Source organism: Lactuca virosa, chromosome 8 (genome assembly GCF_052849685.1).
Source record: "Lactuca virosa cultivar CGN04683 chromosome 8, Lactuca_virosa_CGN04683_v6, whole genome shotgun sequence".
Lineage (NCBI taxonomy): Eukaryota > Viridiplantae > Streptophyta > Magnoliopsida > Asterales > Asteraceae > Lactuca > Lactuca virosa.
Genome location: NC_136433.1, coordinates 16,557,953 through 16,583,578, shown reverse-complemented (window position 1 = coordinate 16,583,578; position 25,626 = coordinate 16,557,953). Strand labels below are relative to the sequence as shown.

Genomic DNA, 25,626 nt, shown 5'->3' with positions numbered 1-25,626 from the left:
ACTATAAAAAAAATGTAAAAACAAAGTAAATATATGAAGTTATAAAAACAAATTGTAAAACAACATGCAAAAATAAAGTAAAAAATGAATTGTAAAAATAAATTTCAAAAAAACATATTAAGATAAAAAATGAAGTTGCAAAAAAAATATTAAGAAAACTTTAAAAATGATAAAAAATAATGTTATAAAAACGAGTAAAAACATATATAAAAAAGTTATAAAAATAATTTTTGAAAAAACATGTAAAAAAAAATTTAAGTTATAAGATCAAATAAAAATATAAAAAAACGTTTAATGATTAATAATAACCAATATAATTAAATTATCTTAAATAATAGTGATTTTTTTAAGAATATTTAAAAGTGATTAAATAACAAAAGAAATTCACAATTTAAAAAATATAATGACTAACTATGACCATGATCGTTTAATTTTTTTCTTTTCTGTAGAAATAATGATAAGTTTGGGGAAAGTGACAGATCTGTAACAAAATCTTATCAAAAACCCCAAATTGAAGCAAAAGAAAAACTCACCAAGGAAGTAAAGAGCACCACTACCACACACATATATATTACATTATACATATTTTCATAACTTTCTCTTCTAGCGTTTTCGATTTCCGTGTCCAGCAAGCATCCATTGATCGGAGGTTTCTTAACCCACGGGCAATTGATATCCGTCAGTTAACTGTGTCTCACTTCCTTCACCTACAATCTTGATTCTAATGGCTTGTTTTTAAGCTATTTTATCCTCTTTTCAATCCGAACAACAGACACCCAGAAGTTCGATTTTTGTTATAGATCGAAAAAAATCAGATATGGGTCATGAACTGATCGGCGTAGCACCGCCGTCAGCGGCTGCGGCAACCCCAGCTCCACCACCGCCGACGTCTCTTGCACCTGGATTTCGGTTTCATCCCACAGATGAAGAGCTTGTGATGTACTATTTAAGGCGAAAGGCGTGTGGCAAGCCGTTCCGGTTTCAGGCGGTGTCGGAAATCGACGTCTACAAATCTGAGCCATGGGAACTTGCCGGTATAAATCTCTATGAGGTTTTGGTGGGGGATTTGTGGTTGGATATTATCTTTTGCTTTTGGTGTGATTGCTTTTCATCTCTTTGTTTTTGGATTTTATTCATCAAAACTTTATGCAAAATTTTGAGTAATTTACATGAATTTCAATCATTTCTGCAATTACTTTTGACATTACGTTTTCAATTTCTTGTCAACCAATATGAACAGAATGAAAAGATGCAGACTTGCCCAGAAAACCCGGGGTACATGAATAAAGAAAAATGTCTTCTTTGAATTTGCCCCAAATTTTCAAGAAAATCGAGTTTTATTCTTCATAAATTTGATACACTTCACTGTAATTGCCTATGGCTATTTCAATTACATATCACTAACTTTCTTTTTTAACAAAAGTTAAAAAAGAAATCAATAACCAGTGACCCAGAAAAACTGGGGTGCATTCATATATGAAGTTATGAACATGTTAAATGTTAGGTTTTATGGGTTTGATTATTTGCGTCAAGGGGTCGTATTAGGATTTATGTACACTTGTTTGACTTTGACCTATATTTTGGTGTACAAATCTTCAACACATGACATATCTAGATTGTATATTGAAGAAATATGTTGTTGATATTGTGTAATTTTCATGGATCTTTTAGACTTTTCACCATTGAAGACAAGAGACCTAGAATGGTACTTCTTTAGCCCTGTAGATAGAAAGTATGGGAACGGGTCACGGTTGAACCGTGCAACCGGAAAAGGTTACTGGAAAGCAACCGGAAAAGATCGATCCGTCCGCCATAAATCAGAGACAATCGGGATGAAGAAAACACTCGTGTTCCATAGTGGGCGGGCCCCAGATGGGAAGAGAACCAATTGGGTCATGCATGAATACCGGCTTTTGGATCAAGAATTGTTGCGTGCAGGAGTAGCACAGGTTTGAAGAATTCATTTATCTATATCTATATGTGTATTGTGTAATGTGAATTGTGAATATGTCCATTTCAAGATTTTTGATATGATTATTGTTTTTCGGGGAGAAGGATTCGTTTGTGTTATGCAGGATTTTTCAAAAGAGTGGGTTGGGCCCACCGAATGGGGACCGTTATGCACCGTTTCTTGAGGAAGAATGGACCGATGATGCCGCCCTCATGGTTCCCGGTGGTGAAGCCGATGATGATTTGGCCAATGGTGATGAGACACGTGTCCATGGAAATGACATTGTGCAGGTATTATTGTTTTGTTCATTGACTTGTAAATTTGATACCAAGAGTCAAGATTTACATATCTTACTAACATGGTATTAGAGCCTGCGTGTTAGTGTGTCCTACATCAGCTAGACACAGTAGTCCTAATCCCATCTGTCTGTATATATGTATTTAACAAAAATGTCGTATGGTTGTTTTGTTTCTGCAGGAAGATTCTACCAAAAAGATTGTTGATGAAATCGAGGAACCTCAAACAATTCCATTTGTTTGCAAAAGGGAAAGATCTGAAGATTGTCCTTTGGATTGTGAACCTGAACTTGAAACATTCTCTTTGTTCCACAACAAGAGATCAAAGCCATGTGATCCAAACTCAAGCAATGCAAATGGTTCAGAAGATTCAACCACAACAAGTCAAGATCCAAGAAGAGCTCTCTTGGAGTTCCCTCTGCTCGAGTCGATTGAAGCCAAACAATGTCACCATCCAACAACTCTGCCATCTTTTGACGCTTCTACCCTCGAGAAATCTGTGCCTCCGGGGTATCTAAAGTTCATAAACAACTTGGAGAATGAGATTCTTAATGTTTCAATGGAGAAAGAGACTTTGAAGATTGAAGTGATGCGAGCCCAAGCCATGATCAACATTCTTCAGTCACGAATTGAGGTTTTGAGCAAGGAGAATGATGGGTTCAGGACTAGTGGCTAGGTGTATCTTTTTCATTTCTTGTAAACATGTAGCATTTTCGTGGTTTTGTAACTTGTTATCTTGAAGAACTGTTGGCATGGCTATTGATAATGGCTTGTGTCTGTGAGTCTAAGTCTAATAAAGTTCTGTGTTGAGACTGGTATCATTGTGTTCGGCTTTTTCTTTCTTCTAGTTTGAAGGTTCAGTCACTAGTCACTACATTTTCATTTCACACTCACATTGTTTGGCGTTGAGTTTGGATGTTATCTTGGAGCTTCAAAGCTCCAACAACGGGGAAATTAGAATTTGGAACTTTTCATATGAAATTGATACTTGAATTAGCATTAGTTTGAGTTCCTAGACTCATTTTGATCTAATGAAACTATCATTTATATACATAATCATTTATATAATAGTTTGAGATTTTCAACTTGCTTAAGAGTTTTGATGGAGTTATAGGTTGTTCAATGACTTGCTGTAACATGTGGTATGTTGGAACTTCACAAAAACACCATATATCTAGTTTGCAAGGCCTGTTTGATTCATGTGGGATGATGATTTAAGTTTGATTTGAGGATTTTAATTCATTTTGAAGTTCAAGTAACATCTATTGTCATAATCAACTTTTTGAGAGTTCTAAACCGTTAAATCACCGCACATGAATCATTGATCTTATTTAATCATTGTTTCTAAAGATTTGGAAGAATTATTTAGATGTTAATATTCATTTAGGACCTTTAGAAATGGACCGGACTGCTTTGGGATTGAACGGAACGACTAACATCTAAAATCTGAAAAATAGTATTGTAAAATATTTTAGATGTTTGTCTTTTGTAATTGGATTATTGTCATTATCCAATTCCATTCAAAATTTCAATTTTTGGCTTACTCACTAGACTCATAAGTCATAACTTTACTATTCTAATATGTACTTGTTGAAAAATTAGTGAATCGATTATTGAAATATTAGTTTTTGGATATTTAAAGACGTTGTAAATTTAGAGTTAATTGCATGCAAATTTTATGTATGTTAACTATTGCTTTTGATTCAATTGTTTCACACGTAGGACCTGACCAATTTAAAGATGTTAATTATTTAACCATTTAAAACCTCACTTATGCAACACTTATTGTAGAAGTTTAAATATTATCAAAAATATAACCAAAACAATTCTAGTCCATATGAGGGATGCTTCATTTGGTATCAAAGTTTAAGTGTACTAGGTATTTAGAATAGTGTTCATACTTAAAAGTTAAGCTCAAGTGGGTGATTAAGATTGATAGTTAAATATGAAAAAATACAAATCAAGCTAATCCCATTACTCACTTTCTAAGATTTACACAAAAATTAACTACTTGATAAAAATTGCCATGATTTTTAAATTTGGCTACCTGCAAAAATCTCAGTCTGCGAAAAAAGAGATACCAAAACTAAAATTGAAAAAAAAAATCAACTACTTTTATTTTGCATATGCTATCTGTGAAAGTCCAAAATTTAATATGAGAACTTCGTAAGACAATAAGTAATTAGGTTCCACGTAAAGAAGATTTTTGTAATCCAATATATATTTACCTTTGAGTTTTATACAAAAGATATGTGCTTAAATACATTACAAAATAAAATAAAATAAGTTGGATTCAAGAATGTTTGAATAAGATGAAATTAAGATGAAAAGAGTGATAAGCATCAAATAACCTCTTATATAATGTTGTGTAATAACTAAGCGACTATTAGAACTTTATGTGTTCAATTAAAAATTTGATCTTATTATTTAATATTAACATATGGAAATCCTATATACATATACAACTAATCCATATTAAAGATAATTATTATATTAAATAAATAAATAGTGTTGATATTAAGACAAGAACTTTAGTATGTTTTAGAAAAGAAAAAAAAAGTTAAACTTATCATAATCTCATAATTGTATTCAATTATTATTCAATTATATGTAAGCTAGCCATAATTGTATTCAATTATTATTCAATTATATGCAAGATACTTTTAGTAGATTTATCATATGGAAAAGTTTAACAAGAGTTAACTATCCTAGTGTGAATGAAGATGTTGTTGGATTAGTGTCTAAGCCCGTAACTATATTTGGTATGTACTTGACCCGGTTATGCATGGTCCTTTTGGGTTGCCTTCACCAAAGCAACTTGACAAGGTAATTTGATATGAGAGAGAGGATATTATGGTTTATTAATATATTATAAGAATAATATATTAAAGGAGAAATCATATTTATTTAATTAGTATTAGTCATAAATTAATTAGGAATTAATTTGGTGACTAAAAGAGATTAATTAAATAAAGGGGCATAAACTGTCAAATGTGTGATAGTTGAGTTTTGGGCTGGGAAACCTAATGGACTAAGGGGGAACGAAATTATGATGAATGATCATCATATTTTCGTCCAAGGGCCCTATTCCAGAAGGTTCCTTGGGCTACTTGGTGGCTAAGGTATCCATTAGGGTTTAGACTGAAACCCTAGCAGCCTGCACTATAAATGAGACCCCAAGACTCCAATTTTCGACCACTTGTTCCCAAGAGAAACCCTAGGGCCGAAAATTAGCATCCTCCCTCCTCTCTTAAAGTTGCCTTCTTGCTTGAGGTGTTTGTGATCCATTAGAGGAGTTACAATTGTGACTCTAAGCTTAAGAGAAGAAGAAAAGAAGATCTAAGCCAATCTTTGAAGAGGTAAACATCTAGATCTGATGTATTAAGTTAATTTTCGAATTATGTATGCTAGATTAGGGTTTGCAAGTCTTGGATTCAATGCATGTACAATAGAGAAACCTAGATCCAAGCATTAGGGTTTGTATGAGCACATATGATTGTTCTTATGCCTAAAACTCATCAGTGGTATCAGAGCCTTGATTGGTTTCTGTTGTATGTGATGCTTTAACTGTTTAATTGCTGAGAATCGTTTTTCTTGCCTTTGCCCGACTCAACTCGGCGAGTCAGTATCTGGACTCGGCGAGTTGGCCCGACTCGGCGAGTCTGTGCATCAGGCAGAGGATATTTCGGGATTTTGTTGCTGTTTTGTCATGGGATTAATGCCTAAATCGTTTTTTGAAGATAAAATCCGAATTTTCTTATATTTGAATGATTATCCCTGCCAAAACAAAAGATAATTTCAAATCTTTTGAATAATAGTTTCTTTATATGATAAATATGGATTATTTGAATTATTTGGTAATTATCTTGTGACTAAAATTGGATTAGGTCAAATATAGATAATCATAAAATGAATTGTTTAATTTATATTATTTGTTATTTGATCCCTTGTGTTTTGAAAAGTTCAAAACTTGTCCTCAAGTTTTGAAATTTAATTTTTACGATTAAAAGTTTAATTTTGAATGATTTAAATTTCAAATCCTTAGAATTTTACAAGTTTAAAATTCAACCCTATACTATTATATTATTACAAGATTAATTAATATATATATGTATAAGAATAAGCTAGTCTTATCGCTAGTAGGCCTCATTCACGAAGCCAGTCTATAAGGTGGGTATAAGGTTGCTGCCTATAAAATGACGCTTAATGGGTGTACATTCACATCCACCGCTTGCTTGATTGGTGGAGGGTCGTTAGCCGAACGGATAGGATATGACACTTAATTCCTCATTATAAGTATAATGAATATTGCAAAGTAACTACAATGTTTTTCAAATTCCCATCTTAGTTACTTTAGGGTAAAATGTGAAAATGATGTTATTCCATGGAATTACACTTTGTACCCCTGTCAAACGTTAGTGGAGCGTGCGTGGCTAACCGGCATACTAATTTGGGATTGACATTGGTGACAAAGGGTGGCTCGATGTTTTATCATAGATCAATGGAGTGTGCGTGGCTAACCAGCACATTAATTAGGTGATGAAGACATTGAGTGCACCATGTTGATTCGCATGGTTATTCACAAACTTTTTTGCGATCCTCGACATCCCAGTCGCAAATTTGAAGTGCATATCGCGATTTAAACATGCCATTGAAATGTTCAATGAATCTCAAAAGAAATCTAGGAATTTTCAAATACATTTAAAACTTAATTTCTTTTCGTTTTTCATGGTGAGAATTAGTGAACCATCATTCACTTACCTTCAAATTATTTACTTTTAGATTACGGCATCCCTTTTCTAAGTTGTAAATAATGTTGTTGGATCCTAGCCCTAATTTCTCATTTGGGTGTTTAATTGGGGATTCATTTCTAATCAAACTTTGTTCCTTTCTATTTCAGATGTCTAACGCAAACGCAAACAACAACACTTCTGGGTCATTCTCGTTGATGAACCTATGTCAAAAGGTGACATTTGATGGCTCGAACTTCAACGAGTGGATAAGATACATTCGCATGATAACTCGCTACGAGGACAAAGAATATGTCCTCGACGAGAAGCTAGAAAAGATCAACCCAGAAGAAGCTACTCCTGAAGAGATGGCCGCCTTTGAGGCCCACGAGCGTGATGCAACGAAAGTTCATTGCATCATGTTGGCCACCATGAACCTCGAACTCCAAAAGTCCTATGAGGACATGTATCCATATGAGATGCACCAAGATTTGCTGGACATGTACCACCAGAGCACGAGGCAAGAGCGCTATGAGATCATCACCAACATGATCACCGCTAGGATGGGGAGTGGAGAATCCCTAACTGCTCATTTGCAAAGAATGCAAAGGTATGTTGATCGTCTTCTCAAACTTAATGTTAAGTTTGATGAGGATTTGGCTATCGACATCATCCTCCACTCCTTGCCTTCCTGCTACAACCAGTTCAGAATGACCTACCATATGAACAAAGAAGAGGTCACCCTGAGTAAACTTCAAGGGCTCCTGAGGACAGCTGAGAGCAACCTCAAGGACAAATCTATTGCATCATCATCCTCTACTGTAGTTGCTCCTGTGTTGGCAATTGGCCAAGGAAAGGGAAAGAAGAGGAAGGCTCCTTCTAAGAGCCACCATAAGGGTAAGACCCAAGATGATTCCTCTTCTAGTGGGACCAAAGCAGGTTCTGTTAAGCCCTCTTCTGACCCCAAGGAAGCAGAGTGCTTCTATTGCCACCAGAAGGGCCACTGGAAACGAAGCTGCCCAAAATATCTACAGGATATTAAGGATGGGAAGATAAAGCCCACCTATGCAGGTATGTATTTAATTAAATCTAATAACTCATCACTTGCTTCTTCATGGGTCCTTGATACTGGATGTGGTTACCATATTTGTTCTGATTTGCAGGGGCTAAGAAAAGGTAGGGAAGTGGAGCATGGAAGGATAAACTTGATCATGGGAAACAAGAAGTCTTCACCAGTAACCAAGATCGGAGTTTATTCCTTAGTGTTGAGTAATGGGTTAGGGCTAGATTTAAATAATTATTGCTATTCGCCAGATATGGCACGAAACATCATTTCTTTTCATGGTTTGTTTAAACAAGGTTTCAGATATTCATTTGATAATAGTAATGGTTCTATTAATGCTTATTTGAATGGTGTCTTTTATTTCAATGCATTACCTTGTAATGGGATTTATGAATATGTGTTAGTTATAGATAATTTAGGAAATGATGTTTTGAATATTGATTCGTCCACAAGTTTGGACAAAGCATGCTTGTGGCATTGTCGCCTTGGCCATGTTAACAAGAAACGCATAGCCCAACTCCAAAAGGATGGAGTCTTGGAGTCATTCGACCTTAGGGACGATGACGTGTGTGAATCTTGTTTACTTGGGAAGATGACCAAGTCACCCTTTACTGGTACATGTGAAAGGGGTGAGGGTGTATTGGATCTCATACATACAGATGTATGTGGACCCTTTAGATCCACCACAAGGGACGCTTGTCGCTTCTACGTGACTTTTACAGACGATTATAGCAGATATGGATATATCTACTTGATCAAGCAAAAGTCAGAAACCTTTGAAAAGTTCAAAGAGTTTAAGAATGAAGTGGAGAATCAGCTGGGAAGGAAAATCAAGATGCTTCGATCTGATCGAGGAGGAGAGTACCTAAGTCTTGAGTTTCACGAATATCTAAAAGAATGTGGAATAGTTTCGCAATTGACACCTCCTAGAATGCCACAATTGAATGGTGTGGCTGAGAGATGTAATCGAACCTTGTTAGACATGGTTCGTTCTATGATGAGTCGTGCTTTGTTACCAATCTCATTATGGGGGTATACCTTAGAGACTGCCGCCCATATCCTTAACTTAGTTCCCACCAAGAAGGTTGCCAAAACACCTCACGAGATGTGGACAGGGAAAGCTCCCTCGTTAGCACATATCAAGGTTTGGGGTTGTGAAGCTTTCGTAAGACGAGAGACTCACGACAAGCTAGAACCTCGTAGTGAGAAGTGTTATTTCATCGGCTATCCACAGAAGTCTTTTGGCTATCTCTTCTATAGACCAAGTGACAATGTTGTCTTTGTTGCTAGGAGAGGAGTTTTCAGAGAGAGAGAACTCATAAGTCAAGGAGACAGTGGGAGTCAGATTGACCTTGAAGAGCTTCAAGAGTCAGGAGATGAAGGAACCTCTGACACTGGCGTTCAACCTGAGGAGGAAACTCCTGTTGAACCAATTGACCAGTCCTTACCTCTTAGACGTTCGAGTAGAGTTATTGTTCCACCCCAGTTTTATGGTTTCCATATTACTACTGACGGGGATACGTTTATTAGTGATAGTACACTAGTAAATCTGGATGAACCTAATAGCTACAAGGAAGCCATGGCAGGCCCAGAGTCTGCTAAATGGAAAGAGGCAATGGACAGCGAGATTCAGTCCATGTATGACAACCAAGTTTGGAATTTGGTTGATAATGTACCGGGTCGTAAGACAGTCGGATGCAAGTGGATCTTCAAGAAGAAGACAGACATGGATGGGAAAGTGCATACTTATAAAGCGCGATTGGTCGCGAAGGGCTTTACTCAAACTCCTGGAGTTGACTATAATGAGACCTTCTCGCCAGTTGCCAAGATAAAGTCTATTAGGGTAATGCTCGCAATAGCTGCGTTTCATGATTATGAAATTTGGCAGATGGACGTAAAAACCGCTTTCCTAAATGGGAAGTTGGCTGAGGATGTTTACATGAATCAGCCAGAGGGTTTTGTCAATGCGAAGCATCCCAATAGGGTGTGCAAGCTTGAAAAATCCATTTATGGATTAAAGCAAGCATCTCGCAGATGGAATATTTGTTTTGACGAGAAGGTCAAAGAGTTTGGCTTTCTGCGAAACGAAGATGAGTCATGTGTGTATGTCAAGGCCAGTGGGAGTATAGTGAGCTTCCTCGTATTGTATGTCGATGACATACTACTCATAGGAAACGACATTCCAACCTTGCAGGAGGTCAAGTCCTGGCTTGGGAAGTGTTTCGCTATGAAGGACCTCGGAGAAGCTGCATATATACTGGGAATAAGGATAGCGAGAAACAAAAGTAAGAGACTGATAGGACTCAGTCATGATACATACTTGGAAAAGGTACTAAAACGTTTTAGTATGGAAAATTCCAAGAAATGGGAGTTACCAATCCAATGCAATACCAAACTGAGTAAGACTCAGAGCCCAAGTACAGAGGCAGAGATAGCTGATATGAGCCGAGTACCTTACGCTTCCGCAGTTGGCTCGATTATGTACGATATGACCTGTACTCGCCCTGATGTGGCCTTCGCTTTGAGCATGGTCAGCAGATATCAAGGGAACCCTGGTAGGGCGCATTGGATTGCTGTCAAGAATATTCTTAAGTACCTACGAAGGACCAAGGAATGGTTTCTAGTCCTCGGTGGGAGTGATGACTTAAGGGTGCGAGGGTACAATGACGCTAGTTTTCAGACGGATCGGGATAATTACCGATCGCAGTCAGGCTGGGTTTTTACCCTGAATGGAGGAGCAGTGACTTGGAAAAGTTCCAAGCAAGAGACCGTAGCTGATTCAACGTGCGAATCAGAGTACATTGTGGCAAGCGAAGCGTCAAAGGAGGCTATATGGTTGAAGAACTTCATAGGAGACCTTGGAGTTATGCCATCCATAAAGGAGCCCATGGAAATTTTCTGTGATAATGAAGGAGCGGTTGCCTTGACCAAGGAACCAAGGGATCATGGCAGATCTCGACATATCGACAGGAAATACCATTTCATTAGACATCGGGTAGAAGAGGGACTCCTCGTTGTGAAGAGGGTATCGTCAGAAGATAACCCAGCAGATCCCCTTACGAAGGGACTGAGTAGGGTTAAGCATTTGAAGTACACTAGGAGCGTTGGACTAAAGGACGATATTAGTTTAGATTAGATAGGTAGGAAATTTGTAATGGATAATTTTGTATTCAACATTTTGATGATTAAATAAAGGTGTGTTATTTATAAGAAAGTTACTATCTTGTGTTGATTATTTATCTGTTATTTCCAATTTTGCATGTTTTGACTTCCTGAATAATAAGATTGTTCGAACAGTCCACAATCGCTCATATGTTGGAAGTAGATATGAAAGAAGATTGTCATAAATTTGTTTGTAGATTGTCTGAAAGGTTTTAGACATAGCAAAGGTTTGCTACGAAGTTTATGAGTGCTTATGAAATTTGTTTTGAGCATTGGAATAAACCCGCACTTGCTAGTATCACTTCATGAAAGTTATCATAAGTGATCGCAAGATGATTATATCATATAATCTTTAAACCTAGAGATATGGTTGTTGTTTGCTAGTTGATTATGCATTGATAATGCGAAAACGCATCAGTAACTTGATGTTATAAAACGCATTATTGTGTGTGACTTAGCTAGTAAATGATAAAAGCATATAAGTCGAAGTTTTTCTGTACCTTTTATTCTAAGAGAATAAAAGCGATATCTTGGCCACTCGATGATTTAGTTTGACTTATGTGTCGGGCCCGGTCAAAATGAAGTTGATGTGTTCAAGTAAATTCTATGTTGAATAAATCAGAGATCGAGAAACAAAATGCTGGACAATAAGTATTGTCAGCATGATATCTAGAACAGAGGATTATACGATCCCTTATCTGAAGGACAGGATTTTGATCAGAGTTGACAGAAGCGTATAAGAGCTACGATTGCTAACCAGATCCTGAAGTCGTATGTGAGATATAGTTACTAGACTTATCCAAGTGGGAGACTGTTGGATTAGTGTCTAAGCCCGTAACTATATTTGGTATGTACTTGACCCGGTTATGCATGGTCCTTTTGGGTTGCCTTCACTAAAGCAACTTGACAAGGTAATTTGATATGAGAGAGAGGATATTATGGTTTATTAATATATTATAAGAATAATATATTAAAGGAGAAATCATATTTATTTAATTAGTATTAGTCATAAATTAATTAGGAATTAATTTGGTGACTAAAAGAGATTAATTAAATAAAGGGGCATAAACTGTCAAATGTGTGATAGTTGAGTTTTGGGCTGGGAAACCTAATGGACTAAGGGGGAACGAAATTATGATGAAGGATCATCATATTTTCGTCCAAGGGCCCTATTCCAGAAGGTTCCTTGGGCTACTTGGTGGCTAAGGTATCCATTAGGGTTTAGACTGAAACCCTAGCAGCCTGCACTATAAATGAGACCCCAAGACTCCAATTTTCGACCACTTGTTCCCAAGAGAAACCCTAGGGCCGAAAATTAGCATCCTCCCTCCTCTCTTAAAGTTGCCTTCTTGCTTGAGGTGTTTGTGATCCATTAGAGGAGTTACAATTGTGACTCTAAGCTTAAGAGAAGAAGAAAAGAAGATCTAAGCCAATCTTTGAAGAGGTAAACATCTAGATCTGATGTATTAAGTTAATTTTCGAATTATGTATGCTAGATTAGGGTTTGAAAGTCTTGGATTCAATGCATGTACAATAGAGAAACCTAGATCCAAGCATTAGGGTTTGTATGAGCACATAGGATTGTTCTTATGCCAAAAACTCATCAGAGGTCGAGTAAACTTTTGTTCTTCTAATTTCTTCAACCTCAAATGCATTTAAGAAGCAAGTTTTTGTAGCTTGTAGATTTAGTTCTTTGCCTATACATTTAAACACAAATATAATATAGTTGATTTTTTTTAGAGAAAATTGCAAATTTAGCCAAATACATTAATTACTTTGTGGAAAATAGCCAAAACAACCCAAATTGCAAATTTAGCCCTTAAAATCACAGATGGATTAAGCCCATCTGCGATTTCGCATTTTCATCTGCGAACGTACAAATGCCTAAAGCACATCTGTGCTTTAGCCACTTGTACGTTCGCAGATGGAAAAGTCCATCTGTGATTTGGTGTTTTCCATCTGTGATTTCGTAGAGTTTTAGTATAAAAACGTTTTTTTTTTTTTTTCATTTTTCACTATTTTTTTTAGAGAAACTCTCTCCTAGCGGTTTCCTTAGATCAATAATGGACGATTTCATCAACAATCCCGAAAAAGGGTATATATACAGCGAAATAACAACAAAAATGATAATTTTTTGAAAATTTTTATATATAATAATGTTATTTCGTAGTTAAACCCTATAAATTTCGTAGTAAAAATAAAACAAAAAAACAAAAAAAAAATCATAAAATCGCAGGTGAAACGAGAGGAAATCGCAGATGGACATAGTAGTCAATCTGCGATTTTAGGCTGGAAAAAAGATATATATACAGCGAAAAAAAACTACCTGCGAACATACAAGTGGTTAAAGCACGTCTGTGCTTTAGCCACTTGTACGTTCGCAGATGACATGACAAATTATACCCATCTGTGATTTTAGTGGCTAAAAATGCAATTTGGGTTTTTTTTGGCTATTTTCCACAAAGTAATTAGTGTATTAGGCTAAATTTGTAATTTTCTCTTTTTTTTTTATTCATTTGTGCTTCCTACCTAAACATTTAAACACAAATCCTAAAACTATGGCATCCCAAAAACATTCTACGAGGGTTCTTGTTAGTTCAAATCGTAAATAATGGAGCTTCAAAATTACAATAAAACTTTTAGATTTCACCATTTCATGCCAACCTCCTCCTTCTATAGATTGATACATATGATATGAAGAGGTCACTAAAACAAGATAAGAAATGTTCAATTATGTTATACATTTTACATAACAAATCCGCCTCTATTTAAAGTAGTTTGGGGATGCCACCCAAACGAGCTGGTATAAAAAAATTTGCAAGTAACATTTGCACATTACCACATCTCTAAGGTGTAGTTTGTTTTTTCGAAGCGAAAATGTCTTAAGTCTGCGGACCACCTCTGCAATCATCTGTAGCAGAAGAGGTGGAACAAAAGGCTGCAACATTTAATAAAAAGCCTGTTTGTTTTTTAACTTCTGCAGACTGCTGCAGTAAGTTAAAGTAAGGCGCGAAGAGGTTTGAAGCAGTTGGTTTAGTGTTGCACCACGCAGCACACGCGCAACAGTTTTTAAGTCAGAAGTCTTCAGGAAAACAAACAGCTGCGAAAGGCCAAGTGCTGCGTGTGTGCTGCACGGCGCAGCAATAAGTGGTCTGAAGTGATTTTAAAAAAAAAAACAAACAACACCTAAATCTCTCAAACGATCAAACAAAATCTTGAACTTCTTAAATTAACCATTATTATCAGCTTCCTTCTACCATTGTGGTCATCAAGAAAATTAAAATAAAAATCACATGATTAGGAATTTAAATTGTTGATTGTTCCTTCTATTTGCAAAAAAAATAAAAAAAAATAAAATGAACACATGATTAGCCTTAATCCAAACTCCATGAGTCGACTCGTATGACCATGTGAGTCAAGCGAGAGACGTGTGAGTTGTGACTGCACCAAACCCATTTCTTCCCGCAAACACCAAACATATAAGAACACGGCGATCAGATTTTTGACAAAGTAAAAAATTTCGTTTTTTCCCAAATGGAGCTCCTTCAATGGCGAAACCCGCACTGAACCACTAATCAAGACTTCTCTTGTTATCTATATTTCGTTCAAAAGCTCGATTTTCTCTCTCTAAATTACAACCAAGAACCCTAACATCATTCATATATGGCATTATCGATTGATTCCACACCAGTAACTTCTTCACTCGCTCCTGGGTTTAGGTTTCATCCAACAGATGAGGAACTCGTACGGTACTATCTCAGGCGCAAGATTTGCGGTAAACCCTTCCGATTTGATGCGATTTCTGACGTTGATGTCTACAAAGTCGAGCCATGGGATCTTCCAGGTCAATCCGCTCTTCCCTCTTCTATGGTTCATTCTAATTTAGGGTTATATAACGGATCAGTCAACTAACACTTACACTGCTGTATGTTTTGTACTCTACGGATCGTGTTACGAAATTGAGCTTTATGATTGTTGTAGGGTTTAAGCTTTTAAGAGTCTAACATATCTTCTTGTGTAATTTGGTCGATTTTGGGGTATAGATTTGTCCAAACTGAAGAGCAGAGACCTGGAATGGTACTTTTTCAGTGCCCTCGACAAGAAATATGGGAATGGATCCAGGACAAATCGAGCCACCGAAAAGGGCTACTGGAAGACTACTGGGAAAGACCGAGTGGTTCACCATAGGTCTCAACAGGTAGGGATGAAGAAAACTCTGGTGTATCACAGTGGTCGTGCTCCAAAAGGTGAGAGGACAAATTGGGTTATGCATGAATACAGACTCATCGATCAGGAGCTGGAAAAGGCTGGAATTATACAGGTGACTATAATTTTGTGATTCTTATGGCTTTGTTGTAATATAATCTGCATGTTATTTAGTTTCTCTTCATATGATTCTGTCATGGTGTCTTTTGTGTTTTTGCAGGATGCATTTGTCCTCTGTAGGATCTTCAGGAAGAGTGGTTCTGGACCCAAGAATGGTGAAAAATATGGGGCACCATTTATTGAGGAGGAATGGGAAGATGAAGATGAGTCTGTAGTTGTTCCCAAACAGGAAGATTTTACTCAGGAGTTGCCTGTTGATGAGGATTCGTATTTAGATGCTAATGATATTGAGCAGGTTTGCAATTTTTATGGAGAAGATTTTGATTCAGTTTGCTTATATCACATGATCACATTGTACATGACACTTCAATATTTATTTCCTTCTTCAATATTTGTTTCATTTGCTTTCAGATTCTTAACACAGACATGCCAGTGGAAGATGTTCCTCTCCCATTAAACTTCAATCAGGATGATTACAGTAATATCATCAGCAATTCAGATCAACCCACAGCTGATAACTCTGATGAATCTAATAAGTCATTTGAACCACCTGTGCAAACTGTGTTCCATGAACATGCTGAAGAACAAAGCTATCCCATGAATTTTGACATTGATTACTTGCTTGATCAACCATATTTTGATGCTACTTCTGATTTCCCACTTGATGAAACCTTATTCTTTGAAGCAAATGACCTTAAAGATGATGTCAACACCGATTCCGGCCTCGACATACTCGATGAATACATGTCATTCTATAATTCCGATCTCGACAACTTCCAACCCACTTTTGATTCGTTACAAAATGACAACATTGCCCTCGACTCATCTTCACTTCTCAAGGGAATCCATCAAGAACAGAACAATGATAAGGATATCGCCTCCTCTTCAAAGAAAGAGCATGCAGATCAAGAAACAGGTAAAAGGGTATTTATGTAATCTTTTTAACTGGTTTTTGTTATTTAGTGTATCAAAATCAAATCTTTTTATTGTTGGTATACAGATATTGCATACCCGTTTCTCAAAAAGGCAAGTTACATGCTGGAGAACATATCTGCTCCACCTGCATTTGCTTCTGAGTTTCCTGCAAAATACATGGCTTCTGGTTCTCGTGGTCAAAGCTCGGTCAATGTCACTTCTGGTATGATCCACATCAGCAATGTCTCGTTTGGTGGTGGTGCAATGGACTTTTCATTGGGGAAGAACACTCAGCTCAACATTGTTGTCTCATTTGGGGACATGAACAATGGGAAGGTGAATTTGGGTGGGTCCCGCAGTTGGTTTTACTGTGGGCTTCTATGGATTCTGGTGGCTTCTTTGAGCTTCAAGATTGGGAGTCTTGTATGTCCCAGGTCATTTATGAGCTAAATCACCACTCTATTTATATACTTTTCTGACCTATATATAATATATACTTTATTTGTCTAGCTTAAAAAAGAATAAGTATTGTGGAATTGTGACTCCAATTACTTTGTTGAGAACATTAGAATTATGTTGGGGGTTTAAAAATGTTATACGAATATAGATGAATGAACTTTGTTTGCTCTTTGTTTATTTTTGTTGTTGTAATCCATGATGTTTTAGTACCTTGGTGTATAAGAACAAACTTTGTTTGTTCTTGTACATAATGGATTACATGAGAATTATTTAGTATAAGGTCAGATACATCCACTAACAATATTTCTTGTATTCCTTAAAATTTAAGATAACTAATACACGAAAGTAGGTAAACAATTTCCCGTTTGTTTAATAAAGTAACAATCTATTTTGTAGGTTAATGATTTAGGATGGTGTTTAGGATTTCATTTTGAAGTTAAAAAAAGACTTTTACTTAAAAGGACTTATTGACTTATGAAGGTAGAATAAGAAGTTTTTAAAAAAATGTTTGAATTAGTTTTTTAGTGCAAAAGTCAATAAGTTAGAAAGTGTTCGACTTAAAATTGTATTTTGTTTGTTTTTTTAATCTTAAACTTCTTAAAAACTTTTTTTCAAAGGTAAACAAAAAGTTGTTTTAAAAATCTATTAGATATCCGAACATTTTTTTAGCTTATTGAATTTTCAAGAAGTTAATAAATTAAAAAGTTATTTTTAAATGAACACCCAAACACCATTTAGAAGCTTCTTTGAACTATAATAATTGAATAAAGAGAAAATGTCATAAAAACCCTTAAGTTTTCAAAATTTTGTCGGTTTTACCCTTAATGATTTTTTATGTCAATTAAAGCATCATATTTTGCACTAACTTTTTCATTTAAAACTTTTAACAGGTTTGCCTCATAACAGCCGGTTACCATGGCCACCTGAATGCTACGTGTCTTCATTACACTAGAGTACTAGACCCGCATCTCCTTCCTTTATGACCCTTCATCATATTTTAGGAAAACATCACGCCAAACATCTTTCTTTCTCTCAACATTCACAAACAAACGCAACCCATTTCAAACCCTTTAAAATCACAGCCCCCTCCCCTTCAGTTGAATCTAGGCGTTGAATCGACTACGTTTTATACATCTTCAGTGTGTATTTTGTGGACCTCTATCTATATTTGCAAATGTGTCAAAAAAATTGAAGGTCAATAAGAAGTATATTCAAAATTGAAGAAATCGACAGCAACCATGTTGTGTTATGCAAGAACTTATAGAGGTGCTTTGTCAAAATTGATTTTAGATGAAGAATTAAAAAATCGGTATGCAGACCCGACAATCATCAAGAGTAATTTAAGATGAAGAAGAGGTGGTACCTGGTACATTTCACAGCAAGAGTAATTTTGTTTCCATGGTGAGATGTGTACAATCGGCGACAGGGGATGTTTCTTCTCCGGTGACACCTCTATCTCCATTAATGGGACATCAATGGCAAATCTTACAGCCTTCTTCTTCATAACCTAACATCACAATCCCTTTCTCTATGTATCTCCAATATGTGTGTATCTCCTCCCATGTCTGATTTTAACAAAGGGAAACACACAAATACATAGAAATACACAATAAACAGAGAAAAAAGAAAGCATTGTTTGTGACGGTTTGTGTGTTATTACAGATCCGATTAATAGCCCTAGCCAAGTTTATCAGGGTTGGTGAACAAAGGGGCATCGAAGAAGAAACTGATGGCGGCGTCAGTCGTTGTGATTTTGGAACGATCGGAAGAAAAAACAAAAACACGCACATACACCGTGTGCAACGCTCGATCTGGAGAAGTACTAGGGGCCGACGATCAATCCAAACCAAATCCAAAGAAACAATTCATCCCTATCTTTCAAATTTTCCCCTTGATCAACTGTGTGTGCATTGTGTGCAGGTGCTCAATTACATGGACGCTGCGACTTTTGTTGTAGCTTTTCAGTTTAGAGGATAACGGGGGTTATTGGGGGGTTAAGACGACGTAACATACATTTTGGAAATGGTAACTGGCTAGCCTATTAGAAACCTGATAAAAGTTAATTATGACAAAACTTATTCAAATGTTAGGCTTTAATTGACATAAAAAATCACCAAGGGTAAAACCTACAAAAATTTGAAAACTTGAGGGCTTTTATGACATTTTCCCTTGAATAAAGGTTAATGTTTTAGAAGCTTGTTTGAAATAGAATAATTGAATAAAGGTTAATAATTTAGAAGCTTGTTTGAACTAGAATAATTGAATAAAGGTTATTGATTTAGAATCTTGTTTAAACTAGAATAATTTCACTCATATGTATTTGATAGAGATCAAGTACTTCATTGATTACATAATAAATAATTCTAAGATGATAATATCTTATGTACTTAAAATAAAGATACTTAAGATTCTTGAGTCACAGTATTAATATTTTGGGGTTCTCCAATGTTGTTAATATTTGATAGTTATAATGGAATATCATGTGTGTCATGATGAGTGGGCAAGGTCTATGTAGTTTATATTTATGTATTCTTTCTGACTTATGGCTATGGTAGAAATGATATTCATGGGCCTCATTTATGTATTCTTTTTGACATATGGCTATGGTAGAAGTGAGATTCATGAGCCTCGATGATTTCATGTATGACATACCGTATGGTGACTTTGGAGCAATGGTATATTGCCATACTAATACTTATAAATGATGTTATATAGTTGTTGTGTCATGTGAAAGTGAGAGTCTGGTGGAGATATGTCCGCTAACACAACATGTTGGTATCATTAATGATGATGCATGAACCTATTGGGTTGCATATGAAATACAACCTAAGTTCCGAACGAGCAAGGACAATCTTATCAATGATTTATTTATTAAATAAGTGTTTATCCAACTAATTCAAGAACCTCGACCCCTTAAATATTTTGGTTTCCAAATATTTGGTTATGTATTTGGATTTCGGGAAACCATTTTGAGATTAGAAAAGAATTTACTTTGACACACATAAACTATTCAAGTCCCACTAAAAGGAAATTAGTCGTCGAAAAGAAAACTCTATGCCAAACAAAAACTATTCACTATACCTCCACAATAGTCGTCCGTTGCATTACGCGGGTACCCCACTAGTATGTGTGTGTGTGTGTGTGTGTGTATATATATATATATATATATATATATATATATATATATATATATAGAGAGAGAGAGAGAGAGAAAGAGAGAGACTTAGGTTATTTTGTTTTCACTAACTATTGTGTGCCCGTAAGCACAAATCTGGACCACCGGATGGAATAGAATCATAATTTATGATCTGAGAGTCTGTGATATTACAATAGGGTAACATGCACCATATAATCTCTCAAATTTCAACATAAGCGTATTTTGGTCAATTAACATATATTAAAAAAGGAAATTTTCGGATTTTAAGGGATAATTAATTCACTTATTTTTAAAAATCTGGATTTTTTAAATTAATTCAAATTTAATTTTAATATAATTTTTAATAATAACCAATTTTATTTCGTCAGAATGACAAAGTTAACCATAAACTATAAAATATATTTTCGATTTTATTCTTGTGGAATATGGTTTCATTCAAGATATTTTTTTATATTTAATATCCTTAAAGAATTATACCACATATTATCAAGAATAACATTAATTCATAAAGAATAAGACTATAAACAATTATTACATTCATTCTGAAAAAAAATATGACTAATAACGGTTTAAGAATTACATTATTCTTAGACAAAATTGCAAAAATGGTCTCTGTGGTATGCAAATTTTTGAGGTTTTAGTCCAAACCCCGAGTTTTTTGGATTTATGGTCCTTTTGGAGTGGTTTGTATGGAAAAATAGTCCATCCGAAAATTGAAATGACTATAATACCCTTGGGGTATTTATTTTTCATTTTTCTTAAAATTTAATATTTATTTATTTATTTTAACAATTAAAAAAATAATATAGGACCTCTCTCTCTCTCTTTGTAAAAGTCAACCTTCCCCATTGAAGAGGTGCAGGAAATTCTTTCTCTCTGAACCATATTGGAGGTACGCTGGAAGAGTGAAAGAGACTGAAATGGGAGTTTGTTCTTGAGCTAAGTCGATGCTGCCATAAACCACCCTTCCCTCACCATTGTTGGACCAAAAACCACCACCACCTCACTTCTCCCCCTTTCCTCTCTTTGAATTCTATCAAGAACCGAAGAGGGAACCAAGAGTGGCCAAGAACTGCCACCCTTGACCACCCACTACCACCGGGAACCACCAGAAGTCGCCGCCAGCATCCACCATCATGTTCCCTTGGGTTGCCAACGCAAATCACATCCACCAATTACCACCGTTGTTGTCGGAAACATCCTTCCCGACCCCTCCTCTCATCACCAACTCATAACTCGTCGGAACAGAAACAAAAATGGAGCAGCAGAAGGCCACCGGAGCAGCCTCCTGCCACATACTGCCGCCGTTCGTCACTGCAGTCCAGCCACCACCTTCTTCACTGCATTCCAGCCACCACCTAGATACTTTGAAGGTTGAACCATGAACTTGATCAAGGAAACAACTTTCCAGGGATACAGGACCATCGATCTGATATTAATTATGTAACAATCAGAGTACCAAACTAAAACCGGGAATTGGGAATAACACCAGCTGAAGATTAGGATATAGAAGAATCTAATTAGGGTTGGAGAACACATACAAATTAACAATCGGAGTACCAAACTCGTCACTGCAGTCCAGCCACCACCTTCGTCTGGTCATCTTCTTCTTTCTTCTTCTTTTGTCTTCCCCCTGTAGAATCTGTCCCCAAATCCCCACATTCTCCCCAGTTTTGACTCCTGATCCCTCTTGAGAAAACAATTTAAAGATAAAATTGAACAATTATACAAACAAGAACAGCAACAAATTACTTAAAGGTACAAACTCTGCCAGAGAGAGATATATAGAGAGAGGCATACGAACGAGGTTTGGGTCGGCGGTGGGTTTACACAGGAGAGAGAGAGAGAGAGGTGGGCCCCAAATTAGGTAATTATTTTATTTTTCATTTAAATTAAATAGAAAAAGCATAAAAAATATATCAGAAGGGCATAATAGTCTTTTCAGTTTACTGAGGGACTAAAAACGCAAAGAAACTAGCTCAAAAGGACCACCAATCCAAAAAAGTCATGGCTTGGACTAAAACCCCAAAAATTTGCATACCACAGGGACCATTTTTGCAATTTTGTCTTATTTTTAAAGATTAAAACTAAGAATGGTTAAAAAAAATCTAACAAAAATACTAATCAATCCTGAAAGAATATTATTATTAAGAAACACTTTGTACGTTATGACATAATACATTTTGTTAGAATACACGTTTGTTCTTCAATAGTCCAGATAATCCACTTGATTCAAACTATTCTTACGAAAATGTGATGTATTATCGTAAGAATGTAATTCTTCGCATATATACTTGTTGTTGAACTCGATTCCAAATCTTCATCTAGTATGATCAATACTGAATTCCTTCTCCATGCCATTCTGAAAGAATAAGATGCATTACTCGTTAGTATTACCACTTAAACAAATATATTTGTTGTTAACAAACATTCTCAAAGACATTCTAACAGAATGCATTTATATAAATAAATTCTGACAAAATACATTACATAATGCACTTAAATCATAATCTTTTCTTCTATATGTATAAACATTCTAAAGCATGTATAAATGTATTCTGTCAGAATTACTAGCCACATGTTTTATGTAATATTTATATTCTCATAGAATGAACATGTGTTTGCATTCTGATATGAAAAAATCCCTTACTTAACCCTTTTCATGCAGATTCTGAAAGAATGTCAGCTTAACCCTTTTCATCAAAGACAAATTTAGAACAATCAAATATCGAGAACAAATGAAGAAATTAGGGTTGATAAAGGTCCAATGAAGAAATAGACAATGCAAAGACAATGAGATTTTGGTTCCCAGAACATATACAATGAGATTTTGGTAACTGATAATAAAGTAAAAACAATAATAAAAAATAGAGAAAACAAGATTGAAATACAAAACTGTTGATTATTCACTCTAAAAAAATTTGAACCCAAAATGAACAAACACAACAATAATTTAACTCATTGATTATTAGACAAACTATTTAATCCAATTTCATCCAAATAATTGTAAAATATATTTGGAACTTGCACATAGATACAGATGAAGTTGGAGAAATTTTAAACAATGAAAAAACTCACAAAAGTTCTCATCTTCTCGGCAGCAACAAGTGGAAAAGCAACGACACTAAACAAGAATATGACAACCAATAACAATGTCAATGCCATATGAATAAAAGGAAAACGATTCTGAAACCACCTTCTATCAGAGGGTTTTTTAAACCCTATAAATTTCGCACCTAGGGGAAATTGTTTGGTCGCCAAGCAATGTTAAAACCCTTTGTTCTCCGATCCATAAAGTTGGTGGTTCTACGGTGGTGTGGGGTGATGCTACTGCTCTGGTGGTGTCGAAATAAGGATAGGAGAAGGGTTTTCGGGTGCAGACGATGATTTTTAGAGAAAGAGGGGGAATCGGTGGTGTTGTTATAGGTTTATGAAACTGATAACCTAAATTAATGGGATATTAATTGATTTTGTTTTCTTTTACCATAATTAATTATAGTGTAGATTACTCTTATACCCTTCTATTATTTATTAATGATTTAATTATTTCCTGAATTCTCATTGGTGCATACATGCACACAATAGTTGCTAGAAACATTTGAATATAGTTTTCTCTCTCTCTCTCTCTCTCTCTTTATATATATATATATATATATATATATATATATATATATATATATATATATAAGTTTTATCTAAATCTATATCTTGAAATTCAAATTAGCTAGATAAAGATGAATATGTATTGTTTCTCCCTTTTGGACCATCTCTCTTTTGGCCATTCCATTCTCTCTTTTTCTCTCTCCCCCCCTTCTCTCTCATTCTCATTTTATATGTTACTCACACTCCGTCTGAAATCTCCCCCTTTTTAGATTTTTCTCTTAGTCAATAGAAAAAGTAAGAAACCTCACTCTTTTTGTTCTTTGGATGTCAGTAAGAACAATTTTTTCTTTTGTGGTGGAATAGCATTTTCAAGGAATAAATAGTTGATACTTTGGGGGTGTGAAACAACAGAGGAATCATCATTTAGGTTCTAAATTTCATCCCTTCTAGACCATTCTTTCTTTTGGCCCCCCTCCCCCCCCTCTCTCTCTCTCTCTCTCTCTCTCTCTCTGAATTCCATCCCTCTTCTGGTTTTGTTCTTAGTCAACAAAAAAAGTAAGAAAACTTGCTGTTTATGTTCTTTAGTGCCAGTAAGAATAGTTTTGTATTGCATGGTGGAATAACATTTTCAAGGAATAAGTACTTGATACTTTAGGGCGTGAAACGACATAGGAACCCTCCTTTGGGTTCTAAAGTTCATCCTTTGTAAATGCACTCTTTTAATTATTCTTATATTTGTTTTTTGTTGCTTATAATTCAATGAACATGGATCCATGATGTTATGTGATGGTCAATGATTTAATTCTATCATTGTGCGTTTTGGATCATTACATTCCAACAAAATTAAGCTTAGGAATCCATTAAGCTCCATTAAAAGCTTGAATCATTATTTTGCTCAATGAAAGTCACTAGTCACATGTTATGGATTCATTAGCTCAATATGAGTTTAGGAAACTTAAAGCCAAGCTAAGTAACCCATTAAATTCGTTTATAAGAGTTTTTCTTAGTTTTTGTGGTTTGAAACCTCCCACAACATAATTTGAATCCAATTCTAACTTGCAATGAAGGAATTGAAGCTAGAATTGTATCATTAGAGTAGAATCAAACCCTAAACTCTATTTATTCAGACAAATCCATTGTAAAATTGGATTTTTAAACCTTTTAGAGTTATAGATTAGATTTGGAAAGAACAGAGGGGAAATGGCTACCTTCTTCCTAGGTCGATGTGGTTTCAAGCTTCTAAAATTCCAATTTAACTCCAATCTTCTTAGTTGCTTCAAAACTTGCCTCTAAGCCCTTTTTTGACTCTATAACTCATTCAAATGACGGGAAGTGGGAAGTATAGGGGCAAATGTTCAAAAGTTTGGGTACTTGACATATTTAGTCCCTTTAGTTCTTATGTTGCTCATTTGGCTACAAAATAGTCCCAACACTTCACATATAACTTCTACTTTACTAGATTAACCCTATATATTTAGTCAAATATTTAACATGACCCAAACCTAGCTAAGTAAAGCCACACTTAAGTTTCTTGGATTTATAAAATTTAATACCTTAAACTAAAATTTTTTATTTACCCCTACATACCTTCTAATAACTAAATTTTATTTATTTAAATTATATATATATATATATATATATATATATATATATATATATATGTGTGTGTGTGTGTGTGTGTGTGTAATTTATCTCTAAATTGGCTAGCCCGAATTTGCGGGCGTTACAAAGTGCTTCAAAGAGGAGTTTGTATTACTAGATCCAAGTTGTGTGAGAAAGGTTCGTGGTGGTGTCTCTTCGAACGAGACAATTCGAGATGGTGCTGGAAATAACCATCCAGAGACTTAAGGAGGCTATACCCAGTGGAGTAGCTTCGATTTGGAGTTTCCAAGACAAATAGTTGGTGGTTGTGAGTTTGAGGATGTTGGTAACGTTGATAACTACCTGTGGAGTTGCGGGATCAT

The 25,626-nt window shown here is 35.4% G+C and overlaps 2 protein-coding genes and 1 long non-coding RNA gene across 4 annotated transcripts; 2 read left to right on the top strand and 1 right to left on the bottom strand.

Annotated features, from left to right (window-relative positions):
* Nucleotides 1–511: 511 nt before the first annotated feature.
* LOC145129885 (NAC domain containing protein 50-like) lies at nucleotides 512–3,065 on the top strand. Of its 2 annotated transcripts, none has more exons than XM_079064711.1 (4): nucleotides 512–1,034; nucleotides 1,672–1,949; nucleotides 2,056–2,241; nucleotides 2,429–3,065. In XM_079064711.1, the coding sequence occupies exons 1-4, from the start codon at nucleotides 818–820 to the stop codon at nucleotides 2,921–2,923; spliced, it is 1,176 nt and encodes a 391-aa protein (XP_078920837.1). In that variant the 5' UTR covers nucleotides 512–817; the 3' UTR covers nucleotides 2,924–3,065. The 2 variants fall into 2 exon arrangements, with proteins under 2 accessions (XP_078920837.1, XP_078920838.1); XM_079064712.1 differs by having other exon boundaries at nucleotides 1,032–1,095.
* Nucleotides 3,066–14,672: 11,607 nt separating this feature from the next.
* LOC145129870 (NAC domain-containing protein 53-like) lies at nucleotides 14,673–17,079 on the top strand. Its single transcript, XM_079064686.1, has 5 exons — nucleotides 14,673–15,046; nucleotides 15,246–15,523; nucleotides 15,629–15,823; nucleotides 15,940–16,444; nucleotides 16,529–17,079. Exons 1-5 carry the CDS (start codon nucleotides 14,866–14,868, stop codon nucleotides 16,891–16,893), a joined length of 1,524 nt encoding a protein of 507 aa, XP_078920812.1. The 5' UTR covers nucleotides 14,673–14,865; the 3' UTR covers nucleotides 16,894–17,079.
* A 3,499-nt stretch (nucleotides 17,080–20,578) lies between these two features.
* On the bottom strand, nucleotides 20,579–21,808 carry LOC145129221 (uncharacterized). The gene is made up of 2 exons (XR_013717385.1): nucleotides 21,601–21,808; nucleotides 20,579–21,488 (listed from the first exon to the last, which is right to left on the bottom strand). It is a non-coding gene; the product is annotated as an uncharacterized LOC145129221 (long non-coding RNA).
* Between the last annotated feature and the right edge of the window lie 3,818 nt (nucleotides 21,809–25,626).

Bases quoted from the DNA above. Each gene is read 5' to 3' on its own strand.
- LOC145129885 (XM_079064711.1), top strand. From the start codon at position 818: ATGGGTCATGAACTGATCGGCGTAGCACCGCCGTCAGCGGCTGCGGCA. The intron at 1,035-1,671 runs GTATAAATCTCT...TGGATCTTTTAG, and splicing joins TGAGCCATGGGAACTTGCCG to ACTTTTCACCATTGAAGACA. The intron at 1,950-2,055 runs GTTTGAAGAATT...TTCGGGGAGAAG, and splicing joins TGCGTGCAGGAGTAGCACAG to GATTCGTTTGTGTTATGCAG.
- LOC145129870 (XM_079064686.1), top strand. From the start codon at position 14,866: ATGGCATTATCGATTGATTCCACACCAGTAACTTCTTCACTCGCTCCT. The intron at 15,047-15,245 runs GTCAATCCGCTC...TTTGGGGTATAG, and splicing joins CGAGCCATGGGATCTTCCAG to ATTTGTCCAAACTGAAGAGC. The intron at 15,524-15,628 runs GTGACTATAATT...GTGTTTTTGCAG, and splicing joins AAAAGGCTGGAATTATACAG to GATGCATTTGTCCTCTGTAG.